Source organism: Abramis brama, assembly GCF_963993115.1.
Source record: "Abramis brama genome assembly, chromosome: 3".
Lineage (NCBI taxonomy): Eukaryota > Metazoa > Chordata > Actinopteri > Cypriniformes > Leuciscidae > Abramis > Abramis brama.
Window position 1 is genome coordinate 18,746,916 of NC_139965.1, and position 19,520 is coordinate 18,766,435.

At 36.1% G+C, this 19,520-nt stretch overlaps 1 protein-coding gene across 1 annotated transcript in view; it reads left to right on the forward strand.

The window, feature by feature from the left end:
- Window positions 1-18,413, forward strand: part of sh3gl3a (SH3-domain GRB2-like 3a) — a 42,473-nt gene extending 24,060 nt beyond the window's left edge. The window contains exons 2-11 of the mRNA XM_084108939.1: window positions 9,701-9,769; window positions 9,878-9,950; window positions 11,324-11,467; window positions 12,814-12,947; window positions 13,424-13,582; window positions 14,158-14,261; window positions 14,621-14,745; window positions 15,349-15,381; window positions 15,719-15,793; window positions 17,555-18,413. Of these exons, the coding sequence (XP_083965065.1) occupies window positions 9,701-9,769; window positions 9,878-9,950; window positions 11,324-11,467; window positions 12,814-12,947; window positions 13,424-13,582; window positions 14,158-14,261; window positions 14,621-14,745; window positions 15,349-15,381; window positions 15,719-15,793; window positions 17,555-17,760 (1,122 nt within the window). The 3' untranslated portion in view covers window positions 17,761-18,413. The remainder of the gene's footprint in view (window positions 1-9,700; window positions 9,770-9,877; window positions 9,951-11,323; window positions 11,468-12,813; window positions 12,948-13,423; window positions 13,583-14,157; window positions 14,262-14,620; window positions 14,746-15,348; window positions 15,382-15,718; window positions 15,794-17,554) is intronic.
- The last annotated feature ends 1,107 nt before the right edge of the window (window positions 18,414-19,520 follow it).

Here is a 19,520-nt window from a genome sequence, read left to right on the forward strand (position 1 = left end):
AATTTAGCCTGACCTAGTTGGTTGCTAGTGAGTGGAGTTCGAGGAAGCCACAGAGACTGACAAGATCATGGGTATCTTGGGTAGGAAGCTGATTTCAGGGACTCAACAGCTGTTATTGTTATTTAGTATCAAAAACTGATTTGAAATTTTCCATGCTTATTTAATATATACTATATTTTATATGCTATAATAATATAATATTGTAAAATAGTTACATTTTAAATGTTTTCTAAACTACTCAACTAAATGTTTGACATTATCATTCACTATCGTTTTCCTTTTTGGACCAACCAGCTGCAAATGTCCTGCGTTCTCTCACGACTTTGTCGAGCTCTTTTATGTGTTTTGTTTCATCCTCCACTCTTTAGATGTGTGTAATGGCCTTACGTAAAGAACACAGCAGTAGTACTGCCTGAAAAAACATTGAGTGTTATCTGGACGGTATCCGCTTGCTATTGTGAAGCAGCCGCCCAACACCAGCGACACACAGTTCAGAGGGTCAGGTCAAATATATTGTGGTTTATTAGACAGGAACAGTTTGTGCTGATGTTAGTGTGTGTTAATTCTCAGCCAGTGAAATATCTAAGGTCACCACAGAATAAAATAGAGATAGATGAGCATACCAAAGGTTTACTAAAGTCTTAGATCTAATATTTATGTCCAGAAGTTCATTTAATATTCCGCACAGTTTCTGAAATGTATTACAGATGTGCAGATCTGTTTTTGACTCCATTAGGCCTGAACGATTTTGGAAAATAATCGAATTGCAATTGCGATTTTTAATATGCGATTTTTTTTTATTATCTCTTTACCTTCTGTATTATTCAACAAAAACAAGCAATAAATCATAGTATAGACCTTATGCGCCAGAGAAACAAGGGTGCAGCCATCTTTAGAATTTCTGGCCATCTGGATCCGTCTGGACGAAACACCGATACAATCTTCTTTTTTTTTTTTTACATATACAGCTAAACGCGTCTCCGTGTGGACGTGTGGAAGAACATAAACTGTTCTTTCCTGTGATAGTCCAGGCCTAGTTGCGTAGAGTGCCAAGTTGATGCTTCCTCTGCAGACTGCTTTACTCTTGTTTGTAATCGCAGTCTTCACGGTTAAAAAAATCTTATTTTATCATTAGGGGTGTGACGGTTAGTATATAACCGTGAGACCGACGGTTATAGTTGAACACCGTCATTAGAACTCTATAACCGCCAAAACCGTGTTATTAAAATATTTTTTACAAACATTTTTTATCATAGAGAATGTTTAAATACTAATTAAAAACAATTGTTAACAGTCTGTGTTTTTAATGGTCTATGTCGTTTCCAACTGTATTGATTCTTTGCCAAGTACCCCCTGACCGACCGCCAATCATTTGAGATAGAAATAAAAGCTATGATATAGTGATGTGCCATCATTATGAGATTTATTGTCAACAAATGAAAAACATTTGCAATAATAAACATTAGCAATGAACATTTGCAATCGGGAGACGTGGTTTTTAACACTTAATGAAGTTTTGTTTTGTAAATCGTCAGACATGATTTTTACCACTTCACTAAGTTTTGCTTTGTAGAAAGCCTTTCTTTAAATCGAATTTCGTTTTGTACAAATTGTATCTTAATTTTAATAAATGTTTCATCAACCAATTGCATGTATTTAATAAATAAAAAGCAAATATAGGAGACAATATAATAACCATGACATCGAGGCTCCGATGCGCCGCGTTCACTTGCATTGAATTGTGAAGTTGAACTAGAGCGCATCTCATCGTAAATGAATGAAACTCAGCGTAGGCCTATGCCTCATACATTAGCATTAAATATATTTGCTCCACCATGAAATTACAAAAGCAGCTTTGTTTATCACACAAATCATAAAAATCCACCAAAAAGAGGTCTTAACTGATCTTTTCCTCTGTTAGGCTATATAAACAAATAGCCTAACTGGATTTGATTGACTGGATGCTAAAGTCAAATGCCAAATTTTCACCTTTAACATTTCAGTATTGTTGGTTTGCAGTTATTAATATTAAATATTAATTTGTAGGGTTTTGTTGCACCATACTGCATTATGCTGGATGCAGTCTTCCACTTGTGTAGGTTTGAATGTCAGTCATGTGTGTTTGTATGTAACAGAGAAACTAATGTGTAGGAGGATTATGCTGTGGGCTATGTTGTGTGCAGCACAAAGGGGCATGATGTTACATATTATTGAATCACTTAATTACTGTTAAAGCCATGCTAGGGTGAACATTTGTCTTCCTAAATGATGTTCACTACAAAACATGATGTCTTAATAGATAATCTTACATCATTTAGTTACATCATATTTCCTTAAATCATCATTTCTGTTTTTTTCAGTGGGTAAGTTAAGGACATATCTGAGATTTTGACTTCTGTGTTGATTGTTGTGAAATTAGTAATTTTGTACCAGTTCTGGTGTGTCTACTTAATGAATGAATGAATAAATGAATGAATGAATGAATGAATAAATAAATGAATGAATGAATAAATAAATAAATAAATACACACACACACACACACACACACACACACACACACACACACACACACACACACACACACACACACACACACTGCCCTGAAGGTGTCCTGTGGTATCTGGCACCAAGCAGCAGATGCTTCAAGTCCTGTAGGTTGTGAAGTGGAGCCGACTTGTTGGTCCAGCACATGCCAAAGATGCTCAATTGTTATTGAGATCTGGTGGATTTGGAGGTCAAGGCAACACCTTGAACTCTTGTTCTTAGGGCTGCATGATTGACAAAAATCATAATTGTCGATTATTCCCTTGAAATTGTAATTGCGATTTATTAATTACGATTATCACAATATACATTGAATGATGTTTTGAATAGCTTTATACCATTATTTGAAGCAACTGCATGCCATATTTTAAAAATAAAAAAACAAGCTGAAAACACTATAGCATGAAGCCTCAAATGTCAACTATACATTGGTTTGGTTGTTTATTGAAATAAAAATAAAAAAGTAAAAATATGCATGGTATAATAATAGGGGCTTTTGCACTGGATAGTTCTGGGAACTTAGTTGTAGGAACTAGCCACCAGGGTGAGAACTGAGAACTAATGTTCCCCTTTGGCCATTTTCCTGGTTGCATTCACACCTCCAGTAGGAACTCTGAAGTGACATAAGCCACGCTTGTTGATGTGACTTTCATTTTGATGGGATGACAGACATTTATTTTGATGGCGCTGAGAACGGAAGAGCCTGAGCACATAGTGCTCCCATTCTCCGTCTTCATTAGTTTACTATCTGTTTATCATTCCTGTCTAATATGTTATAAGACAGAACTGTTATACAAAGTAGACCGTATATGAAAAAGTATTAGCGTTTGCCATGTGGTTGATGCCCAATGTCGCTAGCTGAGCAGAAATACATAATCATTTTTCGCTTGGTCCCCTCAAATCTTCGTTAGATTTTCTCCTTTGCATAAAGGTTGAGAGGTCCATCTATCACTGTTTTTCATGTTCGTAGATTTAGTTTGATTTTTAGATACTTTACTTGTTCCTCTTTAGTGGTTCAGTGGATCACGAATCTCACGGTTCAGGTCATATTACGGATCAGCAAGAAAAAACAAACAAAGATAAATACAATATAAAAAGTTACAAGTAAAGTAAGGTTTATAACTGTAGCGCACTACATGGGTCAAAAATAACAAAAACAATAACTGTTTTGTGTATTTTGGTAGGGCAAGTAAAAAAAAAATTATATATATTTTTTTACTTGCCCTGCCAAAATGCACAAAACAGTTATTGTTTTTGTTATTAATTAATTTTTTTATTGAATTATTTATATATGTAATAGATATACACATTTCACCGACAGGGGTGGGTGTTGTGAGGTTTCCGCGTGCAGCCGTCATAGGCAGCCGTGCACGAGCGCAAAACCTCACAACACCCACCCCTGTCGGTGATTGGTTGGAACACTATTTATTTTGGTTTTGAGTGTTGGTGATACCAACTGTTTTTGTGTGCAGATCTCAGAGCCTAGGCTGCCTACAGAGACGCGTTTTTTTGACGGCATGCTTATGGGGCGGGCAGCTAGCGGATCGTTAGGAAAGATTAGATGAATGTGATCATTTGTGTTTGGGCCTGAAATCGCTGATACAACCTTTAAGATAAACACACTTATTCCTCCTTCACTCTTTAGCATGTTAGTCTTTAAGACACGTTTTACATCTGCCCATATGACTGTTGTTTGGTACAGCTGCTAATTGGACAGATCACAGTAAAGCAGTTACTGCTTTGAAACACATTATCACTCTTTCTATTCTGAGCCTCCATTTCACACGGTGTGATGCTGCTGTCAGTCAGTGCTAATTAGTGAGCGCTTTGCTAGCCGTTTTTTTTTTTTTTTTTTTCAGGGGTTGGTTAGCCTGTGCTTTCTGTGGCTTTTCACCCTCATAGACGGAAGCCTTTTCATTTGACTTGACTCTAACAAACATCTGCAGCATTGAATATGTCTTTGACCTTAATTTAATTGCGTGGTTGTTTGTAAGAGAAAGTGCAGCGTGCTGGAGTGGGTGTCATCACTGTCTGGACTTGTTGCAATTTCCTTCCTTATTCAGATAGAGGAACGCATTGTTCATTCCTCAGTAAACTGAATATTTGTCCATGAAGAGGAAATGAGAAATAGGGCTTAATTGTGGTGTGTGTGTGTGTGTGTGTGTGTGTGTGTGTGTGTGTGTGTGTGTGTGTGTGTGTGTGTGTGTGTGTGTGAAATCAATCTATCTATCTACACTGTAAAAAATTATCGTGATTTTAACGGTTTAAGCGATTTTCTACAGTGAAAAACTGTTAATTGGTTAACAGAAAGTTTCTGTACTATATACGGTAAATAACTATGATAGATCTAATGGGACATTTAAAGGGTCACGACACCCCCCTCTTTCAGCTCAAGTCTAGCTCACAATCTTTTTGAAAAATGCAACTTAATTGGGCGTGGTGGCTGTGAGAAGAAGGGAGGGGAGAGGGTGTGGTATGGCACGGCAGGGGAGAGGGGGGAAACTGTCATCGACTGTCACTAAAAATCTGTGGTAAAACGTGAGGAAATGCTAGATTTTTTTATAGCTGGCAAAGTTATAGTCTAATGAAATACACTGACACCTTATAATTGTATTTAAAACATATAAATGCACATGTATATGTATAATTATGTCATTATAAAATATATATTTGTTTATATACACTATAAATGCATATATTTGAAAATAAATAAAAAAATCGCTTAAAAAAAACCGTTCAGTAGCCTACATATCCTAGATCTACGCACCCCCTAAACCCACATAATAAAGATGTACAGTGACATAGAAATTTGCACAAATTAAGCATACGTTCCATACAAGCGTGCCGCACAAGCCCTGAAAAGTGAAGCCAAAACGTCTCGATCGCCCCCCGGTGACTGGTCCTAGTATAGGTCATAAGCCCCGCCTCCCCATGTTATTCAACGGGACGTGAGACCAACTAAACAATTAAATTACACTTCAAATATCTTTTTTCCAAAGGTGGTTTCTTTCATTTGCTGTCGTTTTTATCACGCTGATGTTAGTTCAAGTGTCTGTTTCAAAAATAAGTTGTTTTTTAGTTAGTTACGTGATGCGGTGGTGTAACGTCATGACTGACAGCTGTGATTGACAGGTTCTCTGAGCGAAGTAGTCACTGAAGCACCAACGGACATTTTTTCGGGATCTTCGGAGGACTGAGGAGATTGTATTTACTTTATTTTAACAAGCCTCTTGACGTACTGCAATCAATTTTTAAAAAAGTGTGCAGAATCCTCTCTCCCTGAGTGCATTCTGCGAGAGTGAGGGCGGAGCGTTGATTTCGCGGCTTTACTTCCTGCTTACCACTGTGCAGGTCTGGTCCCGAGATCGCTACTGCGCAGACTCAAGTTCCAATATGTCAGCGCCATATTGGGACTCTGGCGGCTTCAGTTCTCATCAATGGAAGAGAGCGAAGGGGCGTCGTCCATCTTTTTTTACAGTCTATGGTTCCATACAATTGAGGTATTATCGAAATATCTAAATTTTAATAACGAGTGATTTAACAGAAGGCAAGTAAATCGGTCAGGGTTACATTTTAGACACACACACACACCTCTGAAGCGATAGAAAAGTCCTCGGGACCGCATCACTCGCAAGACGAAACCTGCATTGGTGTACAAGGCCGAAGTCCACCATTCTCCTGTTGAATGGTTGCTACACACACACATAGTTTAGATGTGTCCGTGGTTGATGGCCAACCAGCCGCCCGCAGTCAGAGTCCATCCCGGGCAGCATCGCGGGGAAAGATGCACTGGAACTTTTGGACACGTGGTGTCATGAATAATTAAGAGAAAGTGTCTTCTCATTGGATAAAAAACTCAGTCTCATTAATAATTATGAGACACAGATGAGTCATCAAAGTACTATAGTGCTCTGCCACGTCACAGCCTGTGACGTGGACACAATGAAGATTTTAAACCCGGAAGACGAAAATAGCATATAAAAACTAAAATTTAACCATTTTCCCCCTACTATTAAATCTAACAGATGCTAACATTGCCTTCAATGGTGTTCAACACACATACCTCTGTTAAAATCTCAGAAATTTTGGTTTAGGGTTTCATGACCCTTTAATGCAATTTTACTGTAAAATACCATTAAATTTACAGTTTTTGAAAGTGAAAAAGAACAACTCATTGTATAATTTACAGTGAAAAACCGTAGTTTTCTTAGTTTGTTCTAATCAGTTATGTACATTAGGGTTTTATGTTACATTTAATGTTGTTAAATTAATGTTGTTTATTGCATTTTTAAAATTTCATGTGTGTTACCATGATGGTGTTTAATGTTTGTGTGAATGACACTGTGCAGCTTCTATTATATTAGTATTACATTTCTTGTGGAAGAGCTGCTTGTGATGAGCTTTGATTGATCATGTGACTCTCATCACTGCTGTGATTGTTGGTTATCGGTGTATTACAATGGTACAAAACAGATATTAATACTTCAATAGGACGTTAAATTCACATTATATCAGATAATGAATTACGGTTTATTACTGTACATTTTAAGTTAAGTCTGTAAAACCAATAAAGTTGCTACCGTATTTTTGACGGTAAACTACTGGAAACCACAGCTGCTGTTTTTTTACCGTAAAAATCACGGTTAAATTTTTTCCTATCTATCTATCTATCTATCTATCTATCTATCTATCTATCTATCTATCTATCTATCTATCTATCTATCTATCTATCTATCTGATGCAAATTAGGGCACAGTTATACAGTAACGGTTCTTTATTTATTTTGATACTTTATTTTGAGAACCTGCAATTTAGTGAGTGAGCCACCTGATCCGATTCAGTCAATGAGGACCCTGTGATTGATTCAGTAAACTCTTGCCAACAATTTCTCCTGATCACGTTGCTTATGACAATCTTGTCATTAGAAGCACTTTCTGAACAGTGTGAGCGTTTCACGTGGGTGTTTGAACAACCTCTGCTTGCAGTCACCATTAAAGAGAGACAGTTTTGCAAGGACCTTCTGACCTCACGCCTTCATCACTCGTTCACAGCGGTATGGTAAACAAACTGAAGTAGGTCAGTATTCTGACTCTGACAAGTGTGTGTTAGTATAAATGTAGGCCACTTCATGCGGCCACACTTGGTGCTTTGTGTACCAATGAGGGAAAAGATGAATTTCTGAGCTATAGAAAATTGGTATAGATAAAAATTAAACATTTTCAAAATCAACTAGTAGGCAGCTTATCAACTTGTCATTCTTATAGAAGCTCTGTATAGTGAGACAGGTGATGAATTGGAGTGAAAGATCAAAATCAAAACTTTTCAGACATGATTTCAAAGATTTTTGAGGTTTGACACAGATGCACGCATGGTAAAAGTAATGCATTTTCTTGTTTTGTACATATCTGCAAGGTTTTTTTTTTTTTGTACAAAAATCATCCCAAAAGTCAATGTGCATAGCCGTTCTCTACCTATTTTACTTCCAAAATCCGACATTCTGTACATAGTATCCACCATACACAGATCTACTGAACAATAATTGCAGATTAAAAATCCTTGTAATCGTGTATAATTTTTTTAGTTTTTTTTGTGTCATTTTTCAGTCTACGCTCACTGACCTACATGGCAAAAATGTTAACCTAATTCACGTCTTACTATGCAAGATATGTTAATCCTCTTAGTGATTATTAGTGCTGCTTAACTAGTCTGGATTGTTATGTTTAGCACCATTTGATGTGTCACGCTAAAGGAAAAACTATTATCTCAGAATAGCCTATGTGTATACATAGGCTATACTGAGATAATACCTTTCCTTTAGTGTGGCCATTCAATGTTACATATAATGACATACTTTAGCCTTGTGTGTGTTTCTAAATAGTTTTCAACAAACAGTCCAGTGGACTATTTATATAATAAATGTCATACAGGGACATTGAGATTCTGGCTAATACAGAAATCAAACGTATAGCGTCAGTTCTGGCAGGTCACATTAGTCACGCTGTCGCTCAGCTGATCTATGTCTACCTATATGACGCCTATCACAGCATTCCCATTTAAAGGGGACATATTATGCAAAATTCACTTTTAAAAGGTATTTTAACACAGATGTGTGTCCACAGTGTGTACACAACCAGCCAATAATAGTAAAAAGTCCACCCACTCCTTTTTTATAATCCCCATAAATCATAAACAGTCTCTCCAAACTAGTGGCCCCGCCCATGAGTCATCTCTATAGACTCCTGGCACCTGAGTCACTGAGGACACCGTGGTTGAATTTCATTTATGAAGGAAATGTGCAGAAGGAAGTCGTTGAAGTGTTATATATTTGCGCAAATCATTTTACGCTGAATTGCTTCTCAAACGAGGGTCATGTTTAGGGGCATGACAATATAATGTCGATGTCCCTAGTAAAAGACTGGCGTGCATCTAATGAATTATTCATTCAAGAACGTTGTGCTAGTTTACTGCAACAGTGGAGCCGCGAACTTCACATACTTTTGAAAATCCAGCGTTTAGTTGATCCTGGTAAGCGCTCATTGTCACAGTTGTAAACACAACGGCTTTCTTCTTCCACAAGGGGTTTTGGCATCACAGCATTTGTTTCCAGGCGTTTCTTTTGTTTTTTTTATTGATTACCAAAAAAAAAAAACGCAACACACACGTCTCCCCAGACATCCTGCAGAATTCAACCAATCAGATCACGACTTCAAAACTCCTGAAGTGTTTCCAGAAAAGTGTGCCTTATGCATCAGATGTTCAGCCAACGGTCCGTGGGCGTGACATCTGAGGCTGAGACTAGGACACACCACATGATCTGCGGTCAGCTTCATTTTTTTCGCACCGTTGTCTCTAGTCGGACACCATCAGGGTATTTTGGGCCGATTCAGCATGTTGAATATCGGCAAAGATCCAATATTGTGCTTCCCTAATATTGTGCACCACAAAAAATGTGTATACTATCTCTTATAACTGCTTGTTTGAACACACACACACAAATTTAACCAATGACGTCTTGTATCATTTCTATAATATGCAAAGATAGAGGCTTCCGCCTTCCCCAGTTTGTGCACAGGAAAACATCATGTAATTTCAGCCTGCTTAAACTTCCTGTCGCTGATCTAATATCTCTCTCTCTCTTTCTCTCTCTCTTTCTAGTTATTAAGTGAAAAGATAAGCGGTGCAGAAGGGACAAAACTCGATGAAGACTTCATGGAAATGGAGCGGGTGAGAACTGCAGAAATGAGCCCCTTCTCCACACGTTACAAGCATATTTACTCTTACCATCTTTAATCTTTACTCTATTTACTCTTTCTGCTTTTCCCACCTTTACAGAAAATAGAAGTCACCAACAAGTCTGTTTTTGAACTTATGACTAAAACCACAGAATACCTTCAACCAAACCCAGGTACGATTCAGAAATCAGACTTATTTACAGCGATTTGCACTGGATTGCATTAAGTCATTTACATTACTTCTGAAATGAGGAGGCTAGGCATGGTTTTGGAGTTAAAGACTTTTGGAACACCACTTACTTTACACCATCAACAAGTGTCCAATGCAATAATAACTTGTTCATACTATCATACTGTTTATTAAAACCAAGTCACATCAAAGTCTAAGCAGATTCACACTACTGTTCAAAAGATTTTTAAATGTTTTTTGAAATAAGTCTCTTGCTCACCAAGGCTGATGTAAACATATTTTACTGCATATATTAAATTTATGAAATATTATTAGAATTTAAAAAAACGTTTTCTATTATAATATATTTTAAAATGTAATTTATTCCTGGGATGCAAAGCTGAATTTGCAGCATCATTACCCAATTTCAGTGTCACATGATCCTTCAGCAAAATATTTTAATATGCTGATTTGGTGCTCAAGAAACATTTCTTATCACTTTCTGTAATAGTACTGACCCCAAACTTTTGAACGGTAGTGTGTGTTTTTCATTTTCTTCAAAAATGACTACAATAGAACAGTCATCAAAAAAAAATCAGTCATCAAATCGATGGCTGCAGACCTTCAGTTTAACCAAACTCAGATTTTTAGTGCATTTCGATTTAAATGTAATCTACAATGGTGAGTGGTTGAATTGTTAACTAATGTAATCCATCCATTTCCACCATTCTGACTGATTTGTGGACCTGATTGTCAAGTCACTTTTATTTTATATAGCACTTGCTTTATACAATACAGATGGTTTGAAAGCAGCTTTACAGTGATACACAGGAAAATACTGATCATTTCTGCTATTCAGTCAGTTCAGTATTGATTCAGTTCCGTTGTAAAGGTCATCAATTATTAAAATAGTTCATTGCATCTATAAAGAAGTTCTGCAGAAAACAGTGATGTCATCGTCCAGTTCATTTCAGTTCTCATCCAATAATGTCAGACAGTGCAGTCAAATCAATAATATTGTTGAATATCGTTACATATTTTCTCATTAAAATGATGATCTCACTCAATGAGAACTTACAACTCACCTCCCTCTAAAACGTCATCACTGTTCCACAATATTAATTTATATTAAAAAAGTGTATATAAAAAAAATCATTTATAATTCAAAAAGTGGTTTACACTGTTTTATCTGTAAATTGTATTGTCTCTGTTTTCTTTTTACATGCATAATTTTTATTTATTTATTTTGTGAGTAGGCACTGATTCCCTGCTGCTACTAAATTACTGTAACTTGGTTCAATGACTCATGTTTAGAGTGCAGTGTTATGATGATTTATGGTTTGATCATGAGTGTATGTCATATATATATCTGCACAGCATCAAGAGCCAAACTGGGAATGCTCAACACCGTGTCTAAAATCAGAGGGCAGGTAAAGACGACGGGTTATCCTCAAACCGAAGGCCTATTAGGAGACTGCATGCTGCGATATGGACGGGAACTGGGGGAGGAGTCCACTTTCGGTAACGTCTGCACATACCAACAGTCACGCACACACATGCACAGACATGAACCACAGGCCAACAGTTGCAGAAATCCAGCTGCAATGTGATGGAATGCTAATCGATCTCTCTCTCTCTCTCTCTCTCTCTCTCTCTCTCTCTCTCTCTCTCTCTCTCTCTCTCTCTCTCTCTCTCTCTCCCTCCCTCCTTGAGTCACACAAACTTGCACATTGTGCGTTGTGAAACGTGTTTCCTGTAATAGGGCTGTCCTTCCTTATAACATTTAAACACGAGTCTGACACCTTGTGGTGCTTTGTTGATGCCAGATACAAATGTGCAAATACCAATTATTTTACAATGACTTCCAATGTGGCTCATCCAGTCAGAATTAAGGCAGATCTATTTGTGTTATAAAATTGGTTTTAGTGTTGCATGGATTCTGCTACATTAATTTGAAGCATATCCATCCATCCATCCATCAAGAAAACACTACTTATTCAAACAGTTCTTTATTTACACTTGAATAGAGGTAAGGCAGGGAAATATGGAGATACGAGGTGTGACGATTTACTGTGTACTAAAGGGGTGTAAGTCTTGTATATTATCCAGAATTTTTTTTAATTATTCATAAATTAAACCATCCCAAAGGAATCTAATAAATGTCTATATTAATTTATATGATCCCTATCATATCATGTTTCATATAAACAACATGTATTCACATGTTCTTGATGACGTCCAATACTAAATTCATAATACCCATACGCAGATTCCACCAGTCCAATAAATCCAAACATATCAAATAGAGACAACAATTCCAAACATATCGAATAAGCACAAAAAATACAACTCGTTTACAAATTCAAAACTCCCTCGGTGTGTTGAAAATACTTTTAGGAACGGCCATTTAGCTTGAGTAGTGTTCAAAGCTTGAATTGTATCCAGTTCAAAATAAAGGAAACACACCCCTAAATATAAATCAATGAAAAACAATTAGCACTAAGTAACTATCGAATTTACAATCATAAGAATGAACAACAGCAAAAAGAGGGTTGCACTTGCACTTTCCCTAACTGGTTTATCTTCAGTCTCCATTTCAATCAGGTTAGATGCACAATTTCTTCATTAAAGGGGGGAAAAAACATTTATTAGCAGAGTTAATCACATGAAGGTTTCCGCTCGACAGCGACTATATATATATATATATATATATGTATATATGTGTGTGTGTATATATAGTAATTATATATATTTCCAAAAACTTGCTTGTGTTACCTATTTTTAAATCACAGTTAAATCCTTGATTATTTTTTATCTTTTTTATGGAAGTAAATCATTGCTTCAGTGGGTCTACATCATCTTCTCAGGGGCTGCGCTGGTGGACATTGGTGAAGCCATGAAACAGATGGCCGATATTAAAGACGCCCTCGATATCAACGTGAAACAGAACTTCATTGACCCACTTCAGACTCTACAAGACAAAGACCTCAAAGAGATTGTGGTACGATATAATTTTGCTGTTTATTATCATTTCATTTTAAAGAATTATTAAAAGTGCAATAGGATTTTGCATTTAAAAGTATTTTATACTTAAAAGTCTTTTGAAATGAGGTTTAAACTCACATGAGATGAAGAATCCAGGCATATCAGTGGCCTAGAAAAAGCTGCTTACTTGGAGCACGTCACCCCCTTATGGTGGCCGTTATTTTGACCAAGCAAATACTACTCATTTTATTTCCCTGATTCCCCCTATTAGTAGACACTCATTTACAGAATGAAGTTTGTCTTTATGGTTTAACATCAAGCAGTTTGTGCATTTGCAGTTTTTGTTTAAGTTGAAAAGTGAAATACAGCTATATTGACTAGGCCGATTAATTGATCAGTGTTTGATCATTTTGAGATAATAAGCATCGGCCAATAATTTTGCCTTCTTGGCCTATTACTTAATGAAAGCATGTTGTGTGATTTCCCTGATAGCATCATTTGAAGAAACTGGAGGGACGACGGCTAGACTTTGACTATAAGAAGAAACGCCAGGGCAAGATTCCTGATGAGGAGATCAAACAGGCTGTGGAGAAGTTTGAGGAATCCAAAGACCTTGCTGAGAGGAGCATGTTTAACTTTTTGGAGAATGATGTAAGGGAATAATTACTGTTGAGAACATTTTATTTTGATGACACTTACAGTGAGGTTTTTACATTAATGTATTAACTAACAGTAGCCTGTAGTCAATAATTTTAACCCATAAAACTCATCTTTGATCACCAAAATTACATATTTCAAAGTTTTTTCCTTGAAAAAAATTGTCTTCATGCCTTAAAATAGCTTGTAACTACACCCTTTAGTATTTAGTATATGCAGTTCTATGAATATGCAAATTAGCCCTGCCTCCACTCACTCACATCAGCTCAGGGATCCGCTCGTTGATGGTCACATGTTGACGTGATTGGTTACAAGGTAGTTTGTGACGTCAGAAACCCCAGCGATTTCAAACCGCGATTATGAAACTGTTTTTGGTTCACTGCAGTTTTAAGGAGAAAATACTCAGCAATGGTGCTGATTCTGAATTTGCACATGGTTCGTCTTAAAGCATATTAAAAACAACATAACATATAAACAACATTAAAAGCTTGATTTTCACCACAGGGGGACTTTAAGTTTCTGTTCTGGGGTTAACCTCTGTAAACGTCGTGTCTTTCACTCGCCTGTAGGTGGAGCAAGTGAGTCAGTTATCGGCTCTGATTGAGGCAGCTCTGGATTACCATCGACAGTCCTTGGAGATCCTGGAGGAACTCAACAGCAAAATACAGAACAGGTATATCTTCAACTGCACATGCTGGCAATTCAGTAGATGGAGCTGAAAGTCAGCTATATTCCCAGTCAATATTACATGTATCTAGTATGACAGTAACGGTATGTGCTGTTGGTCAATTTTCATTGGTCAGCAAGGAAAACTCATTTTGTGAGAAAACGGAAAAAGATTAATCTCTCTTTCTTTTCTTTTTTTGTAGCCTGTTTTGTTCCACTATTCAGACTTTGTTGGTGATTTTGATTTCACTTGCTTTAGAAACCAGACAAAAAAAATTGTGATGTTATCAAAGTGTTCAAAATAAAAAGGTGTCTTGCTAATATACAATTGAGTTTATGCACACATATTGGCATCTGCTCTTGCAGGATATCTACCGCAAGCAGTCGGCCCAAAAAAGAGTTCAAGCCAAAGTCAATCGTGTCCAGTTTGGAGACCGTCGAGAACACACAGCACAATGGACTTTCCCACACCTCATCTGTCAAAACCACAGGTATCAACGAGAAAACATCTTGACAGCTCTCAAGAGGAGAGCTTCTTATGTGCTTCAATCTAAGCAAGAAAATCCGTCCCAGAAAAAGTACAGAATATTTATTTTATATGTTGTATTTTCTCATAACATTTATTTGTTAAAATATTTTTTAAATCCTAAAACATTCACGTATCGTCTAGGTTTAAATAGACATTTACATTTTTAAATGTGGTCAAATTTTGGATAATATTAATAAAATAATCAAAGTACAGTATATATATATATATATATATATATACATACTGTACTTTGATTATTATTATTAGTGATACATTTATTAATCATAGTTCTTGGTTTACCAGCCAATCACTAGTGGAAAAATCACATATTCTGCATTAATGGTCTTAATAGAATTACAGTGTTATACAGTCCATTTTTTGGTTTTCTATTCACCTGTTTCATTTTGTGATTTGTTTTATTTAATTTTTATTCTGGCTGTCGTTATTTCTTAGTAATTTAAAGTAATTTAAAATCAAGAGGATCATGATTGGCTTTCATTGTGTGTTGCTCACATTTATCACCACCATCATGTTGTCTTACATAATTCCTTCATATTCTTTTCAGATATCCAGGTCATCCACTCTGTAAATGGAAAAAGTAGGTGGTAATGTTTATCATAGAAATGTTTTATTAGTAGGACTATTATATTTCAGTTGCATCATGATGATGCATGTAATCAGACTTGAAGAGACTTTAAAACTAGAAGTATTGGGTATACGTATATAAATATATGATTTAAAACTTGAAAGGGATCAAAACAAAGGGGTGGTGAAAGTAAGCAAAGTAAAACAATCAGAATTAAAACCAGACAACTTTAAAATTCCCATACATAATTCATAGAACACATGGTTGTTTTTTGTGGTCATGTTCATCAACTGTGTTTGTGTGTATGTGTCTGTCTCTCATGTTTGATCTCATGTGTTTTTGCTCTCAGTTGATCAGTTCACACACACATCACCCACAGTACCCAATGTATCATGGCCTGAAAGCACCAATGGTAATTGCAAACGTGAGTATTGTAGGATCATGCCTAGACACTTCAATGAATGTGAGGTTGTTGGCAGTACCCAGCCCTATAAAAAGCAGGAGATGTGTAGCATTTTGTCAGTAATGGCTATTTGAATTCTGCAGAAATATGTGGAGCTTTTGTTGGATAACTGCAGTCACAGATTTCATGTGAACCTACTCATCTCATCTACCCACACGTCAACTCTCAAACTACATTATTCCATGATTTGCTGTTACTTTCCTCTCAATAACCTGGTCCGATTTTAAAATGAGTTGTTCTGGCTGTTTGGAAGCAGCCCAGTGGTGTTAAATATTTCATTTTAAACCCAATTTTCTCATCCTCATGTGATTCAAGACCTAAATGACTTTTGTTTGTTCTTTGGAAAACAAAAAAAAGAATTTCTGAAGAATTTTTTAACAACATTTCTTTTAAGTGACCAAAAAAAAAACATGAAAACCATGCATCTTTCATTATGAAAACCATGCAACCATCCATGCATCTTTTTCACTATTTACAAGTTAATGAACTATATATGTGCATTATTATGCATTTTTGTGCATTATAATTGAATTATATTTGATAGCTTTTATGAAGAATAGACTGAATACGAATGAACATTAAATGTAATGAGAACATATCTTTTGATCTCTCACACAAAGCTATAATATGACTTAGAATATAACACATAAATACAACACATGAGACTTTTATGGTGCTTTTTTGAAGTTTGACAGGTTATTGTTGTAAACTGAATCTATGAAAACCATTTTCATTACTTGAAATAAAATAAACAACATAGGGTTAGTTCACCCAAAAATGAAATTTTTGTTATTAATTACTCACCCTCATTTGATTTCAAACCCGCAAGACTTTCGTTCATCTAAAGTAGACATATGAAGATCTTTTTGATGAAATCTGATGCAATTACTACATTTCTAGGGCTTGAAAGTGGTTGTTAGCCTATGCAGCTACCATTTTCAAGCCCTAGAAAGGTAGTAAACCGAGAAAACGAGGGACAGAAAGCTCTCAGATTTCATCAAAAAGATCTTCATTTGTGTTTCGAAGATGAACGAAAGGCTCACAGGTTTGGAACTACGTGAGGGTGAGTAATTAATGACAGAAGTTTCATTTTTGGGTGGGCAAACCCTTTAAAGGTGCAGTATGTAATATTGATAGCTAGTGGTTGAAATGGGTACTGCAGTCCAAATAACTGGCGGTAGCATTGTTTTTCAGAGAAACAAGTATTTGAAACTTAGCATGTTTCCTAAATCTCTACAAACATATTTTGGTATTTTTATGCTTTTTGTACAGTCAAAAAATTACACGCAGCACCTTTAACAAAAAAAAAAAAAAATTATTTCAGCAACATTTCTCATTTTCACTTAATGTTGAAGTACTAAAATAACTAAAACTAAATTAACTCAAATGAAAAATAAACCTAATAAAAAGCATATAGACATTAAAACATAAAAAGCCTGCAAAATTACTGAAAACAGAAAAAATAAGAATAAAATATCATTCAAAATATTTACAAAATCTATAATAGCTTATCAATGGTACTAAAAAAACACTGGTTTGACAGCAATGGTCACTATGAACGTTGTAGGATGAACATAAAATGATTCCAATGGAAAATAGAACACCATATGGGTTTGGAACAACATGTATAATAAGTAAATAATGACTATTTTAATTTATGGGTGAACTAATCTTTTAACAAATGTTGAAATCTGTGACATGGTTGTATTTTCCTCATTACAGAGATAGAATCACACATGGACCAGCCCTGTTGTCGATCGCTCTACGACTTTGATCCGGAGAACGAGGGTGAGCTGGGTTTCAAAGAGGGCGACATCATCATCCTCACCAATCAGATTGATGAGAACTGGTATGAAGGCATGATTAATGGTGAATCGGGCTTCTTCCCCATAAACTACGTAGAGGTCCTAGTGCCCCTTCCTCAATGAGCCGAGCCAACAACCAGTGGTCACCGACCACACAGCCAAACTAGACTGTCTCAACCGTCCACGCACCCAACATCCTCTGCTGCATTCTCACCAATGAAAGCCTTGCTTTTTACCACAGACAATTTTGAAGCTTTCACATTTCAGTATTTAACTTATTACGTTATTCAGGCGTCATGGTGCAACATCTAGATTTTTACACTGCGAAAACATTTTAATCAGTATTTATCTAAACATGCCCTGTTTTCACCCGCTATTAAGATGCGTTTGGTTGATCGGATCACAAGTAGACGAGGAAGACAAATTCCTGTTTAGTGTTTTAATCTGTCTCTTTTGTCCACTTTCAACCACTTCTGTCCTGATTTCTTTGAGGGGAGGGTCTATGGGCGGGTAAATGAATGGCCTTTTTTTTTTTTCAGATCTTTCGATCTAATGGGCGAAATAAGCTCACGGAATTTACATATGACCTCGAAAGGAGATAAACGAAAAACACACGGAGAGCAGCAGCTTTCGTTTCTGCTCTGATAGCCGCTTCTTAATACCAGATGTAAACAGGGCTTTACATTTCATGCAGTTTAGAAAGAACATGATGCAGGGCACCAACTGACCATGTGATGAAGCCGATTAGAATGCAGCTAAAATTCAAGATATAAGGCAAAAAAAAAAAAAAAAAGCCCCTGCATGGGTTTTTGTCTTGAATTGATTTACCAAAATTGATGTGCAATTAATTTGCGAGTAATTCGATTAATTAATTGGCACATCATGTAATTAATTAGATAAAAATTGTAATAGCTTAACAGCCCACACATGCATATATACATATATATGCTTGTAAGTCTTTTATTACACAATTTTGTTTCTTCAGATTTAGATTTTAGGATGTTTAGCTGGATGGTTATTGGAAAACGATTACGATTATTGGAAATACTGAATTTTTTTTTTGCAGTGTCATTTCAATGCACATGTTTTATTTCAGCTTCAACGCAGCATTCACCTTGTTCATTTGGAAATGTGTTGCATCCAATGGGGGTGGATTTGTATTTTGCTGTCTCCGTATGTTTTTTGGTTTTTTTTGGCTCTGATATGGGGTTTACCTGCCTGCAGTGGTCTTATGTGTTTTTTGAAACACAATTTTTCTAAAAACTGTGACCATCTTGACTGCTACTCTTATGAATGTCTTACTCTTACTCTCTTCCTGTCTCCGTTTACAGACTTATTGTGATCTTGGGTATCATAGTAAGCATCGCGGGTGTTTTAATGGGTTTTGCTCTCTCGCGCCTTCCAGTGCTTTTTTGAACAGTGGCTGTATTGCACTAAAGCTTTAGAATAACACACCCATTGATGTGCACATTTTATTTTTTGTGTTGTGTTTTTCGGTTTTAGGACATTGCACTTTCTACTGTATCTCTTTCTGCCATGCCGATGAATACAAAATTTTATCAGTCTTATCTTATGGAGTGCTAAAAAATATATATATATAAATATATATTGATATGGATCATAACTTTGTACTGTATGTAACAAGAACTTTTTGCTCGCCTATGTGGTTTGTTTGACCTATGTCGTACTCTGAATGACATTTTAAAATTTGCAGATGTTAATCAAACATTCTCGCCCTAGTTAAACCGTCCTGTGCTTATAAACTAAATTGGACATCTTTCGAATTCAGACCAGTTTTGCTTGAAATTACAAAATTTGTCTCTGTGTTTGTCCACCAAAATTAGACTGTATTCTATTAATGTCAAACATTATTTTTGTTACTC